Source organism: Mirounga leonina, unplaced genomic scaffold (assembly GCF_011800145.1).
Source record: "Mirounga leonina isolate KUSES-001 unplaced genomic scaffold, KU_Mleo_1.0 Mir_151, whole genome shotgun sequence".
NCBI lineage: Eukaryota > Metazoa > Chordata > Mammalia > Carnivora > Phocidae > Mirounga > Mirounga leonina.
Window position 1 is genome coordinate 90,185,611 of NW_023270377.1, and position 15,255 is coordinate 90,200,865.

The 15,255-nt window shown below is 38.7% G+C and overlaps 1 protein-coding gene across 1 annotated transcript; it reads right to left on the minus strand.

The window, feature by feature from the left end:
• Positions 1–340: 340 nt before the first annotated feature.
• Positions 341–14,614, minus strand: THSD7B (thrombospondin type 1 domain containing 7B). Its single transcript, XM_035006541.1, has 4 exons — positions 14,515–14,614; positions 11,612–11,689; positions 6,546–6,740; positions 341–679 (listed from the first exon to the last, which is right to left on the minus strand). Exons 1-4 carry the CDS (start codon positions 14,612–14,614, stop codon positions 393–395), a joined length of 660 nt encoding a protein of 219 aa, XP_034862432.1. The 3' UTR covers positions 341–392.
• Between the last annotated feature and the right edge of the window lie 641 nt (positions 14,615–15,255).

Below are 15,255 nucleotides of genomic sequence, written 5' to 3' on the forward strand. Positions count from 1 at the left end.
AAAAAAATCAACGTTTTCATTGGTAATTTGTCAACTACCTTAGAAGAAATTCAAGGCCTGATGCTTTCTGTATGTATGATCAGAGAACCAAAAAGCACCATAAAATATATTTTGTATTAAATATGGCTTTTCCAATGAGGTAAAGCAACTGCACTCATCCACAGTTAACCAAGTAGCCAAAGGTGAAGTATAGAGTGAGGTGAGTCAAAGATCCAAAATAATCATATTCCAAATAGTCACTGAAATATGGATATGTGCATCCCAAATGCCTATATTTTATGAAAGGCAGTGTGTTATTAACAAAGGAGAACTGAAAGAATTACTAAAGAACAAAGCTAGTAATTCTAGACCTTGGATACACCTCCTGGACTGTATGTGTATATTCCCATCTGTTACTCCTCACCCATCTCCTTACCAGAACTGCTGCAGTGGGAGGGGTCAACAGGTCTTCCATTTTTATCAGAGCAGGCTATTGCTTGAAAGCGCATGCCTTTTCCACATTCCTTGCTGTCTCCTTGTATCCGATATCCTCGTTGAGACTCCCTTCTGCCTTCTGGAAGAATGCAATCTGACCAGTTGCCATAAGGCTGAGATATAAATACATCACAAGGGCATAGTTCTGTTTCTATGAGAGGGTACAGGTCAGAGTCCTGGCATTTCTCTTTCTTCCTGCTTTTCCCTGTTCCAAAAAGAGACATGGATATATTAATGTCACATCTGTTTTATTAAAAGTCACATTGTCTTTACTAGTGTTTGTTTACTAAACATCAAATATAGGCTATATTTAGAGCCTTCCCCCACCCTTCTCCACTTTTTTTTTTTGCTACGAAAGCAAATCCTAGGACAATGGAAGCAACTCCCAAAGCAACTGTGAAATTAATTTGAGGGGTGTCTGGGTAACTCAGTCGGTTAAGCATCTGCCTTTGGCCCACATCAGGATCCTTGCTCATCGGGGAACCTGCTTCTCCCTCTCCCTCTGCCTGCCACTCCCTACCTAGCTTTTATTCTCTCTCAAATAAATAAAACCTTAAAAAAAAATAATTTGAAAAAAAAAAATAAAAAATGGTTTTATGTTGATAGTGGTAAAAAAAAAATAAACTAAGAGATGTTTGCTATAGTGACTCAACAGCTAGAAAGTTTTTGTTAATTTATTATGATTTTCCCTATAACTTGGTAAGAACAAACATTACCTTGTCTCAGTTTTCCTGGAAATTAATGGTTTCCAGGGAAACCAACAAAACCCTGGAAATATTAACATCCTCTCTTTTTGATGTACATTTTTGGAACCAGTTTATTTATTCAAAGAATAATGGACCTGGAGTGAGGCTAGGTGTCACTTGGGGTGTGGCAGACAAAGTAGAACTTATTTTGGTCCTTGCCATCAGGCAGCTCACAAATGCTGACACAATAAAAGGAAATAAATGCTCAAATAATGATGGGTAATTTAATCTGAGAAAAAGCTATGGCTTCTACTCTGAGATACCTTTTTCATTTAAGTATTCTAGAATATGACTTTACCTTTACCAATTGACTTTGATGGACCTTTTAGCTGTGATCCTGTCTGAGTAATGAGAATGCAGAATCATTTCCCACTGCTCTGAGTACTTGATACTCATGTTTAATGGCATTTCAAGTCAGCATGTAACTTGATTCAACTTTCCTGCCAACACACTTCCACTAGATTCCTAAAAATTTTCTAATAGATCTGATTATATTTTGTTTCCTCAGTAATAAGTCATCAGCTTGAGTCTTGGCTGGTTATTAAAAAAAAAAAAATGAAGGAGGCTGCTTTATTAGTCTTATTCCCAGTGTTTATAGGTGTTTTAGAAATGCTGGATTCAAGCTGATGCATGGGATATTATCTCATTGTCAAATAGTTTATACACAATTTTATAGTTGCTGCCTGGATGACTGGCTCTATGGTCTGACATGTTACTTATGGCCACCATAAATAAGGATTCCTGCAAGGTCTTAAATGATCTTGCAAGAGCTTCAGCCATGCCATTATCTCTCTGGGAGGATGTATACACTTGCCTCTACCATTAGGAGTACTTAATGAGAAAAAGTTTGAGAAACACAGCCTCATTCTGGCTGTGAGAATTTACTGGTTGAAAGATAGGTCAATGCATGGTGACTGGTTTCTTCCTACCAACACCTAACATACCCAAGTCTCTGGTGCTTCTTAAATGTCCATAAAAAACTGTTGTCTCCATCTCTTCAATTTCTAATCTCTTCTCACTCATTTAAGCCTGGATTCAGAGTCCATCTATTCCTTGAAACTACTTACTATTGACAAAGTAATAAAACAAATGAAGCCCTGGAATATCTTTATACCTTATCCTTCAGACTTAATCATTTAATGATTATTCAGAATGTTGACCACACCATCATTGTTGAAATAGCCTTCCCAAATTCCATTGTACCTTACCTTTTTGTCCCTCACCCCTCCATTCCTCTGGTAAGATCTCATTTGTTTGTTGCATTATTTCCCCTCTCTACATCTCTTAACTGATGGGCTTTCTCAGGGCACTGCCCTAGGTTCTCTTCTCTTCTGATCCATTACCTTTAGCCATCGAGTTTAAAGGACCCTCTATAACTCTTAAATTCTTAATTATTATCTCCATTCTAGATTTCTTGCTCAAGCTTCTGAGCTATAGACTGGAACCTAAAGGGCCAATCAAACTCAACCTGGCAAAATCCATACTCAACCTCTTCACACCTGGGCCTTTCTTTCTCCATCTTCATTTCCCAATTATATCAACATGACCAAGTCAAAATCTAAAATGTCACACTTGAATTCTATTGTATTACCTGCATCTGTTTAATGACAAAGATCTATCATTTCAAATGACTAAATATCTCTTGAATCATTCCGTATTTCCATTCTGACCAATACCACCCGTATATAGCCCATCTCCAAATTTCCAGATTAAATCCCCACAACAGCTTCTTCTAGTATTTTATTGCCATTTTACTTCATATTCCCTTCATCTTCTCCCCACACTGCAGCTAAAAGTAGCTCACAAAGACGGAAGTCCGATCACATCATTCATCTATTGAAAACTCTTCAGTGACTTACCATAGTTCATGGAATGAAGTCTAGATCCCTTGCTATGGTCATCAAGGCTCTGCAGTACCGAAACCATTAGGACCTGCCTCCTGCCCATGTTGTGCCATTCTGCCTCTGGCATTTTACAAGCTAGACATACTGAGCATCTTTCAGTTCCTGGAAATTACTCATTGGTTTCTGGCCTCTGAATTTCTTATGCCAGAAATTTTCTTAAGTTCCAACCTCTCTCCATTGTTTAGTTAATGCCTACTCGTCCTTCAGGTCCAAACTACTACATTACCCCTGCCAGAAAGCCATCCTTGAAACTCTTCATTTCAGGTATGGAAAAGGTACTCTTCTGTACTTTCATTATCCTGCCTATCACAAACTACGCCTTTCCAAGGATGTTCACTCCTCTGTTCTTGGAACCTGTAATCTTGCTACCTTTGATGGCAAAATGGACTTTGTAGATGTGACTAGGATTATGGGCCTTGAGAGGAGATTATTCTGGATTATCTGGGTGGGTCCAACCTAATCACATGGTCTTAAAATTAGAAAGCCTTTCCTAAGAGAGAATAGTCAGATACAACCTTACTGAACTTCAAGAAGGAAGAAGAGAGTCATGAGCCAAGGAATGTGGGTAGCCTCTAGAAGCTAGGGGGAAAATACATTTTCCCCTAGAACCTCCAGAAAGGTATACAAAGTCACCAACATCTTGTTTTGAGCCTTGTGAAACTGAAGTTTGCTTTAGACCTACATGACTATGAGATCATAAATTTGTGTTTTAAAGCCACTAAATTTGTGGTAATTTGTTACAGCAGCAATAAGAAGCTAATGTAACACTAATATGACCACTATTGTCACAAGTTCTATATTGTTTTAATTGTAATAGAATCTCGAGCTTCCATTACACTGTAAACTCTTAAATTAGGATCATCTATCTATTCCCTAGTAGTAGTCCTAAGGCCTAGCAGGCATAAGTGGTCAAGAAAAATGTTCATTAATTAAGAAAAGGAAGCTTAAAAAGTGGGGTGGGGGAGAAAGGGAAGACAAAAGGAGTGAGAGACAGCAAGAGACAGGAGAAAGAAAAATATTCATCTACAAGGTAACCAAAAGTTGCTGGCAGAACAAGTATTCTGTACTAATATATGCAGTCTTTGTATGTGGGATAACCTTCTTAATTACAGGACATCAGTGATTGAAGAAGGATTTAATACAGAAATGGTTCTCAAAATAAGAAATTATTAGTGGTACTTTGATTACATTATAGTGGAAAAAAAATCAGCATTAGCCTTTGGATTCAGAACTTGTTTACTACTAAAAAACAAGCTAACAAGAAAACCAATCCCTAATACAACTGTAAAGACATTTCCCCCCCTTAAGTCAGAGGGAAATTTTTAACTGTTCCCACAATAACAAAAAACAAGTATATATTAAATGTTTTATTTATCCAGCTCTTTTGTATATTAATAACCTGAACAAATCTATTAATAGATTATTTTCAGCAATGTATAAACAACTGCTATAATTACCATTCAATCTAAAACCTGTGATGATCTAGTTTAGGTATAACACCCAAGATATCCAGATATTGAATTAAAGTCCCCTGTTAAAAATGGAAAAAAGAAAAACACACTAGATGGTCCCTCATTCCATGGAGTGGCTTGTATTTTTGTCTATGTGCTTCTTTATGTGTGTCTGTGTTAAAGAGAATCACACTGTTTTACGGTCTAAGTCCATGCCTTTTACTACCATTCATGTTAGAGATTACTTAAGTTTACCACCAAATTACATGTGAGACCAAAATACAAGCACAGTACCACAACAATAAAAATAAGTCTTAAGTGAAAAATTAAAATTCACTACTGCTCACTGCACACACAATACAGAATTTTTTTTTTCCTACAACTAAGTTTCATAAAATTGACCAGTTTTGGTGTTTCCAAGACATGAAGATTATTTTGATCATTTGATCAATTGATCACACAAAGATCAATTACCCAGAAAAAAATCATAACCAATAATAATTTAGAAGAATTCTAAATAGTTTTTAATAGGAATAATCTTGGGATAGAGTATGCAGAAAATGTACAATGGTTCTTCGAATATTTACATAAAAGGTGTATTTTAAATAAACCAAATGCATTAGTTTTGACAATTCATAACAAATTGCACTAGTTCAATAAATATCCTAGGTTTTTCAATATTCCCATTCTCAATTTGCAGGTATAAAATACCATTAATAAACTCTCAAGGAAAGAAAAGTGGCCACTAATTAAAACCTTCCTTTCCCTCTAAAGGAAATTCTCATCTCAAGGATAAAGAGAATTGCCAGAATGATGGTTTCTGAAGCCTTATGTATGAACGTGCACACGAAGTTTTACTGTTACCCCTGAACTTGATATTACTCCAAACACATTCTACCCCATTATATTCCCTATAAGAACTTTTTTCATCTTAGAAACACAAGCAATGTTGTGCAAAGTTATATATGCACAGATTTTTGTCGAAGAGAGCACAAAGTACAGCATATTTAGTTGTTTCTATTTGATTATATATTTTACCTACACTCATGAATGGGCTTCTGATTTGTGTGCAGAAACCCTGTTAAAGGCACTCATCGATTAAGTAAATCCATTAGAGTGAGTTAAATTTAAAACAATCTTGTAAGCCATACATTCAAACTAAAGGGAATTTGAAACCAAGAGAATTAGCACTTGAACTGCTTATAAGAACAAATGGTCTTCTGTGCTTAATTCTTCAATGTCAACAACAATTATATTATCCCAATGATTATTTTGGCATTTTTCCTTTGGGTCTTTATTACCTAAATTAAGTTTTCTGCATATTCAAATACAACAACAAAAAATTGTGGGATATTTATCTAGACAAGTAGTACAATACACTACACTGCATCAATTATTTGTTTATTACAGGCAAAAATTGCTCCAGCACCTTAACTATTAATTGCTTTAATTTCCATTAAATTGCATGGATGTAAACAGAACCAAAATAATATACCACAAAAGCAGAACCTATATATGTAATTTGACTTTTATCTTCCACTAAAATTTTAAAATGTCAAATTGCTTGTAAAGTAATGGCAAAATATTAGATCTTCCTTTGATGTGTTTTACAAATCAGTCACTGCTTTCCACCCTGCTGAGATCCTGGCATGACCAAAATACCAGGAACTTTGCCATTAACTACTCCAAGGGAGTGGGTGGCTATGTTGCCATTTACCACTGTGAAGATTATAAAGCCATAGAGAGAGGAACTTCATAGCTATAGAACAGTTCACATCATTCACTTCACAAGTATTAATTCAGTACATATTATGTCCCAGGCATAGATGCAGAAGATACATAATGTCAGGGAGGGGCTGGGAAAAGGAGAGACCCAATATAATTTCTAGGTTTCTGGAGCGTCCATTCTCTTTGGCAGGTTCGGGAGTGCATCCCTTGTCTGAAGCTAAGAAATGGAAGGCATACCCTACCTGTGAGCTGTCGCCGTCGACTTCGGGTTGTTTCACAGTTGGTGGAGCAGGGCGTAAACTTGGACCAAACTGTGAAGGTGCAGTCATCTCGACACGGGACTGTGCATTCTTGTACAAGGGGAGGCATGCCATTTGTCTGCTTGAGGCATTCCATCATTGCTGCTAACTGGTTATCATCAGAGATACAGGAGACCGCTTTAAAAAAAAAAAATGGATTCTTTTATCATTTTGATTAAATCAGTCTGCTGCTTATTCTTCAACAAAATAGCAGAATCCCCCAATGTTTGAAAATTTGGTTATCACCTATTATAAAAGGTGTTCAACACAGCTAACCTTATTTCTCTCTGGAAATTAAACATTTATTGTTGCCAGTGGAGGTTTGTGAAGATTTAATTGGTTTCATTTTTAATCCAATTTGGTTGCATTGACAGCAACCAAAATAACTTTCAGTAATTTATTGTACATGAGCTTGTGAGTATCTAATCTCTAGGGATGATGTAAAACTAGGAAAGAATGTGTAAGATAGGAGGACAAAAAAGGGACAAAAAATGAGTATCATGTGAATTCTTCCTAGATTTTAATTTACTTTGCTTGTTTGAATGGCACTTCTGGAAATGGTCCTATTTTCACTTCATAGCCAGTATTTTTAAAAATTTCTGTTGTCTATTAGTAAACTTTTTTTTTTTACTTATTAACATTTCAGGATTAAAATTTTAAGTATTTTTTTTTCAAATATAGGCAAAATTTATCCAGGTAACTCCCATTACAGATATCCTATCAATTGCAGAATTCTTCAAACTTTCACAGAAATTTTTTCAACTAGATCTCTACTCAGACCATAAAATAACTAATAATCTTGAGGTAAAGAATTTATGAAATTTAATTCTATATTTGATTCTTTGGGCTAATGACTTTTTATTCAATTATAAATGATATCTTTTATTCATCCTAATTATGGACTTGGTAGGGATGGGTCTTTATATTCTTTAGACCACTATTTCTCAACCTTGGCAGTACTGATATTTTAGGTTGGATACTTTGTGTAGGCATTTGTTTCCTGTGCTCTGGTAGATATTTAGCAGCATCCCTGGCCTCTACCTACTAGAGACCAGCAGCACATACCCCCTCCAGACATGGCCAAATGTTGCCCTGGAGTGAAAACTACTCTTCTAAACTGATTCCTAACCATGGAGATCTAGGAGAACACACAGATTCTATGGCAGGACTTCAGACCTACTGCATCAACATCTCTGGGGGAGAATTCTAGGCATATTTTTGTCTTTAAGTGTCCCAGGTGGTTCTGATGCAGCCTGTCCACCGATAACCCACATTTGGCATGGTGCCTGTGGGGATGGTATATGTTAATGGATATTTGCTGAGTTCTTCATCCTTAAGAAATCATAGTTTAGGATCGTTTTTATGACAACTCAAATCTACCAAGTTACAAGGAATAAACATATCACAGCTTAGGACCAACGCTGTTGAGAACACTTTATATGAAAACTTCTAAAATGCAGGGTAACTACACATAGGGACTCCATTTAATTGCCCATTCCTCTTATATTCTGAACTCCTTTCATTATTCTGAGTGCAGAGAACAATTCAATCTGATTTTTTTTTTTAATAACTGAAAGCCAAATCCATCGAATGTTTTAGGACCAAGAAATTAGCTAAGATGACAATGGATGCATACACAATACTTCCCAATTTGTACACCTGCTCTGTGGCAGGTGGGGTTATTCACTGGTTTTGAATAATTTTTGCTTTTGTTTTTATCTACATCCAAGGAATGAAATCCATTGCACATAAAGCCACATCACCTGTGTTTGTTTTGTTGGGAATTCTACAGCTATTAATGATGAATATACTAACATACTTTATCTTAAGTAGGCTACAAGCAAATATTATTTGAATTACATGTTTAGATAACCAACCTGAAGTAATTTAGGGGACTTTTATCTTGCCAAGGTATTTTTCCCCCCAAGAGGACAGTGCACTGATTAACATGAAGAGGAACGTTAAATACTTTTAAAAAGAATTGCTATTTGAAATCCAAACCCCTATGTATACACAAGGTATTTTTTCCAATGAAGTTTTTTTTCCCACGAGTTTATGATTTGACAACTACGATAAACATTCAGTGATACCTTGAAATTCTATAAACTAAATTAGCAAACACTGATTTATGAATGCCTATATTGAGCTATTTTGCATTAATGAAAGAAAGCATCAAAAATAAAGAATAGTGATAGTATATGGTGTAATTCAGAGACATTCTCATCAAATGGTATGGATACAAATTCTAACTCAAAACATCTGGGAGTTACATGGAGTTTTTTAATCTTTGTGCTTAGACTCATCTTTAAAATTATTATAGTAAGAGAACCTATAACAGAGTTGTGAGAAGGCCTAAGACAGTCTCTCTCATCCACTAAAGGTTCAATAAATGCTACTATTATCCTTTTGTATTTAATTTTTAATTTCTATTTTAAATCAAACAGGCTGAGAGTTCCCCTCTCAGGTACACATGCACACACAGTCACTCTCCATGGCTCATTTCTTCCTTGGCCATCCTCAGAATCTGAGGGATAAAGGAAAGGAGAAAAGCATGGTTGAATCTCACAGGATTCTGGCACTACACTTAAAAACCACCATTAGTCAAACAATATGTCAAATATGCCCTAAACACATTCATTACATTGACAGGGCTATGTAGGACAGATCAGATCCACTGCTCCTATACAAACTAATGCATTAGAATAGCCTAATAGAGACATTAGAGATCTCTAAGGGCCAAAGAAAACATTGACAGTTGTAGCATGAAGTTTCACGACACTCCCATTAATCTCAAGACCACTCCTCTGTGTTGTTACTGATGGTCTATTAACTCAAGGGTGAATGGCAACTGATACACTACAGATCATACAATCATCTGCTTACGTCAGGCATTATGGTTCTCAGATTTCTCCAAGTTCAAGAGTCTAATTTCTTTTCAAGTGTGGAAAAAAATCACTAGACAGAGAAACATAAATGAGGAGTGCCTAGGTGGCTCAGTTGGTTGAGCAAACGACTCTTGGTTTTGGCTGTCATGATCTCAGGGTCATGAAATCAAGTCCCCTGCTAGGCTCCCACTGGATGGGAAGTCTACTTGGGACGCTCTCTCCTCTTCTCCCTCTGCCCCTCCCCACCTCTGCCTCGCAAGTGTGAACACACTCTCCCTCTCAAATAAATAACATTTAAAAAAATATGAATACTTCTTGGGAATGTTCTAGTATAAAATCAATCATTTAATAAACATTTACTGGAAGACTGGATATTGAACTATACCAGTGGGTAGGAAATTACTGAAGAAAAACAGCAAGCACAAAGTCTGCAGGACTGGAAAACCAGGATATGAGAAGATATTTGGAGTAAATGAGGATAACTAGTAGCTAGTGGCACAATCCAATTCAGAGCCTCCTTCCATTAGGCAACTGGGGAAAGGCTATTTTTTAAATGTATTTATTTTAAATCTACAATATAGTTCTTAACCACTAAAGGTGACTCTGACTCCTTATGTCAGAAAACTTATTTTGAGAAAACAGAGGTGGAAAATTATACTGATAAAATTATAAGCCCTGGTGTCAAATAGAACTAAGAGTGACTTTTTTTTTTTTTTTTTTTTTTTACTGTTACCTTGGACAAGTTATGTAAAGACTCCAATAACTCATCCATACAATGAGAATAATACCTACACCATATAATAGCAGATGAAGTACTTAGCACAGTACTAAGCACTCAGTACATGTGCCCAGAGACTGATTTTTTTTTTTTTTTTTTTGAGGGAGTGTGCAAGCAAGCAAGCAAGTGCACAAATGCGGGGAGGGCAGAGGGAGAAGGAGAGGGAGAGAATCTCAACCAGACTCTGTGCTGAGTGGGGAGCCCGAAGTGGGGCTCCATCTCACCACCCTGAGATCATGACATGAGCTAAAACCAAGAAGTGGACTCTTAACCAACTGAGCCACCCAGGTGCGCTATGGAGAATGACCTATTTTTATGATAAAGTCTAGTAAAAATGAAAACATAACAAGCACCAGGAAAGAAGAATCCGATGTCACTTGACTTGGTTCAGGAAGAATTTTCTAAATCCCACTATCAATAGTCTTGGCCCCTAAGAAGTATAACTGGAGCCTCCCTTCAATTACATATTGAAGTCAGTAGCCTATTCCAAAGATACTGTCTGTTCTATTTCCAAGATATGCTCTGTGCATTCTGCTAATTGTGTATAAAAGTGAGGCTTATAAGCTACCATAAGAGATCAGAACTCCAGAGAAAGTCAGAAACTGAAATCCAAGGCCTATTGGGAATTCTTTCCAGAAGCACCAAGATCAAAATCCTTAACAACTCTTAAGAGTTTCAGGAGAGGACAGTGAACATTTATATAGAGGAGCACTGGCCATATTTGCAGCTTCACACCTCACTCACTGAGAGGGTTATGTCCAGCACAAACGCGTACCGTGGCTCTCTATGCTAAAGCTGAATTCAAAAGCATTTTAACATCTAAGGTTTAGGGGGATTTATCAAACTTTTCTGGCCATTAGAACCATTTGTGCTTCATTACTGATCAGGAGAGGAATGAAATAAGGCAAAGAAATAGAGATTATGCCTTAAAATCAGAGATACATCTTGGAGTCATTTTCTCTACTTCTGTTGGTGGTCTAAACATTAGACTTTGCTTATACACCTGGATCTTTATTACCTAAGCTTGTTGCCTATTGATCTTATTGAACTTGACCCATTCATCCATCCATCCAGTCACAATACATAAACAACTATGAACAATTACAAAAGCATTGTGTGTGTATACCTATATACACACACACATATGAATGTACATATAAATAATCTGGCTTCTGGGAGGCTACAGAAGTAATAGCGACAGAAGGTGGACCATACAATATTGTAGTCTCCCTAATGGAGACAACAAATGAGGGAACTTGGAATAGAAAGGAAAAGTAGGTACTTCAATCTTACACGGAAAGGATGTGCAATGGGCAGGCAGAAAAAAGCCATTACAGAGAATTTACCTGTCAAACATTTGCTATTTAGTTTCACTCTGAGTCCTGGGTCCTTTGGATCATAGCAAATCATCTGTAGGCCACAATCTAGAGAAAAAAATTTTTTGTGCTTTTTAAGTACTGTCCTATACACTAGGGAGCAAAGTCTTTTGAGGAAAGGGAGAGGCATTTACTACTGACCATTCCGGTCATATGTTTCTACCTGGACTAGATTGGCAATTCAATGCTCAATTATAATCATTTATTAAACTTAGAATATTGTCGTCTTTGTGAGAGGAAAATCGCACTGCCAGGTAAAATTAGTTCCAATAGCTGCAGAACAATCTCATTATTGGGCATTGTTTGAAATTTAGCTACCTTAGGCTTTGGACAGAAAGTTCTCAGACTAGCTGTCTGGGACAGCTGAGTTTTCTTAAGTAACAATGGAGAAGCATGTGTTTGAGCCAAACCACTCAGATGAGAGCTCTCAGACAATAGTCTCCTAGTAAATGGGTATGGCAGGGTGACCTGGAACCCCCCAGAAGCCTTGTGAAGCTTGAGGTCATATTTTCCCATTCAGTGTCTAACAATGTATACAACACATAGAATCGAGTCCAGCTTCTTCACCTTTCTCATAATTATGACATAAGCTTTTCCTCAGAAGAGGAAAAAAAAAGTCACCAAAAGCTGAGCCTCAGAAGAAAAAAAAAAAAAAGGCACAAAAAGCAGAATTACTAATTGCTTTCCCATTACCTGACTCTCTTCAATTTTAGCAGCATGAAAAGGAATGCCCTGACAAAAAATGTAAAATTATCTGATAATCTAGCAAAAGAAACAAAGCAAGGACCTATCTGAATTCTCACTGTGTCTGAGTTAATTTTTAAAAAATAACTACCTGCTGTTAATGTGGGAGGCTTAGGCCGCTTTCTCAAGCTTCCATGGTGACTAAAAATCAGATTTTTTAACTGTTACTAAACAGCTAGTCTTTCTGCCCCCCTGTCACCTCTAGACTTGGATAGTCAGACACCCCGTGATAAGTTGGTCTTTTTTTATTTTCCCACTTATGGTATGAAGAGGGCAGGGGTCCCTGTCCTGATAAGAAAGGATGATGTTCGGCCTGCGAGGAGTACATAAGTGATGGGTCCCATCTGTCTACACTCCTCACCTTCACCAAGGACAATCACATTACTTTCCCCAAGTTGCTGTGGACTGGAGTTCAATTGTCATAGTTGACAAGAAAGGTTAAGAAGAATTTCTTTCAAGAGGCCATGATTTCCAGGAAATGATAGGCTAAAAAACCAGAAGGTTTTTTAACCAGAAGCTCATAGAGATGAGCTTGCTGTCCCGCAGGGTGAGCTGCTTCAAGCGCACAGCTCCATTTACAGGTATGTCAAAAACAGAAAGGACGGGCAATAGCTGCCCAACTCCACCAGCAGTCAGACAACATACTCTGTCAGGCCCTGCACTGGTAGCCGGGGACACACAGATGGAAGAAAAGGTCACTGTCCTCAGGGTCCTCCAAGAGCACAGTATGGAGCCTCCGGCACTGGGCAGTCAGAGCAGCTTTCTGGAAGGACAGAGAGCATGCAAGTGGAGTGGGATGTATCCCGTAAAAACAACTTGAGCCAGGCCAGGGGCCTGACATACCATAGGCCTGTGCAGAGAACCAGCAATATAGTGGGCTGGCTTCCTGTCCTTGCTATGCACACTCTACTTCCCCTTTGATAAGATCCGTAACACATAGAAATACATGGTCTGTATCTGGGAAGTTACTGACTTGATGTTATGCCAGGCCGCCCCAGACATGTATGGGGTCCAGTGTGAGAATGTAAAAAGGTCATAAACCATAAGTCTTAGGAGTTAAAAGTTAAAAATCGAAATTAACAGATGCATAATAGATCTGTTCTACTCCCCTACATTAACATATTTGCTTTCCTAATGGCTTAGAAAGCTAGGTTTTAATAAAAATTCTGGGATGAAGTTTTAGTCTGGAATGTGCCTGCACCCCAGCCCAACACCCTGGCCCCCTTCCTTCCCTTTTCACTCCCAGCTGAATTCTACCCCAGGCGGGATCTGCTTGCACTTGCGAATGGGTACTGCTGTCAATCCTGCGAAGCTCAATTCACAAGTCAGCTGCTTGTCATGCACCCTCAAGCCTAGAGTATACACATAGAGTAAGCTTTCCTCAAGTCAGACTCAGAAGAGGCCTCTTTCATCCTTGAGGCTGGCTCAGGGCCATACAGGCCGGGAGTTCTAGGGCCCTAAGGACTAGGCAGAGTTTGGATAGGGGATGGGTAAGGAATCTGGACTCTGGTGGGACTCCTTATCTGTGAGAAGGAAGGAAGCTGCAAAGGCCAGAGAAGGGCCCTTGAAGGCACAGGAGCTAAGGGAAATCACCTCTTGCTGAATCTAAGGGCAGAACTGCATTCTCTTCCAATTAATTCATTACAGACACATGTGATCTTCTGTAAGAGCTCCCTTCTCGGTAATCAGGAAAAGTACAAATGCCAATTAAAGCTATCTCAGCTTGGGCTATTTTAATTTGTTCCCTTTCTATTTAAAATAATTTTGGGGGTAAATTCTCTTCAGTCTTCCTCTTTCTGCTACTAGGCACCTAGGTGTGGCAGCCAGCAAGGGTCCTGGATCTGCAAGAAGGTCCTTCAGAAGCAGTGTCTGGACCTCTTCCAATGCCTGAAGTAAGAGGCCCATGTCCACTTGGTGACTGCTGACCTTGGTGACATTCACTGCTAGAGTCTCCGCTCAGGCTGAAAACATCATGGTGATTCCCCCGCAGCCTGGTCAGGGACTATACTCCTCTAGCAAATGAAGCCCAACCTGCCACGGTGCCTCCTAGGGCCACAGGATCAGTGCCCTGGGAGATCCAGGGTACATTCTCCTGGTATGCCTGCGGACAGCACCAGCAACCACCTCACCCTCCTCGAGGCATGCAGGAACTTCCGGAGACTCTCTGTGCAGAATAACTCTGGGGAGCCAGTAAGGCCCTCCTTCTGGGGTGGGGCCCCTGTAGACCATCTCTTCCCAGAGTTCCAAACACAGAATGGAACACAAACCCTTCAGCTTTCTCCCTTTTTCTTAGCTAAGAGTCAGAGACCATCAGCCCTGAGTCAGAGAAACCATGACGCACATTCCTTTGACTCCATTTCCCTCCCTCAGGCTCTTTGCATTTCCTTCCCAGCACCCATTCTGGCTCCAAGAGGAGAGCTTTCCATTCTTGTGGGACAGACACTTCTGCATTGCATCCATCTCCTACCTGAGGTGGCCTTTACCCTGTCCTTTTTCCTAAAGCCACAATGGCAGACAGGCTACAGAGAGAAATCTAAGTAGACTAAAGTGTGTAAATTAAGAGACCTCTAAAAAACGTGAAGCCTGCCATACATATACTTCATCACTAGGTACTGAAGCCCAGGATTGCTGAACCTGGGTCTGGGGCTTGTGTACGGATAGATCTCCCCACAAGGGACTGACACACACTCAGGTGCCACTAAATACAGGGGTGGATTCTTTGAAGCCTACCACGGAGGAAGAGGCAGAGGCACAGACGCGCTCTGTTGGAAAGCCCAACACTTTCCTTTAGTTTCAGAAAAGGCCCATGATTTTTTTCCCCTATGCTAATTTTTTTCCAAGGGGTTATTGTTTTCCTGTTGACACTGTAA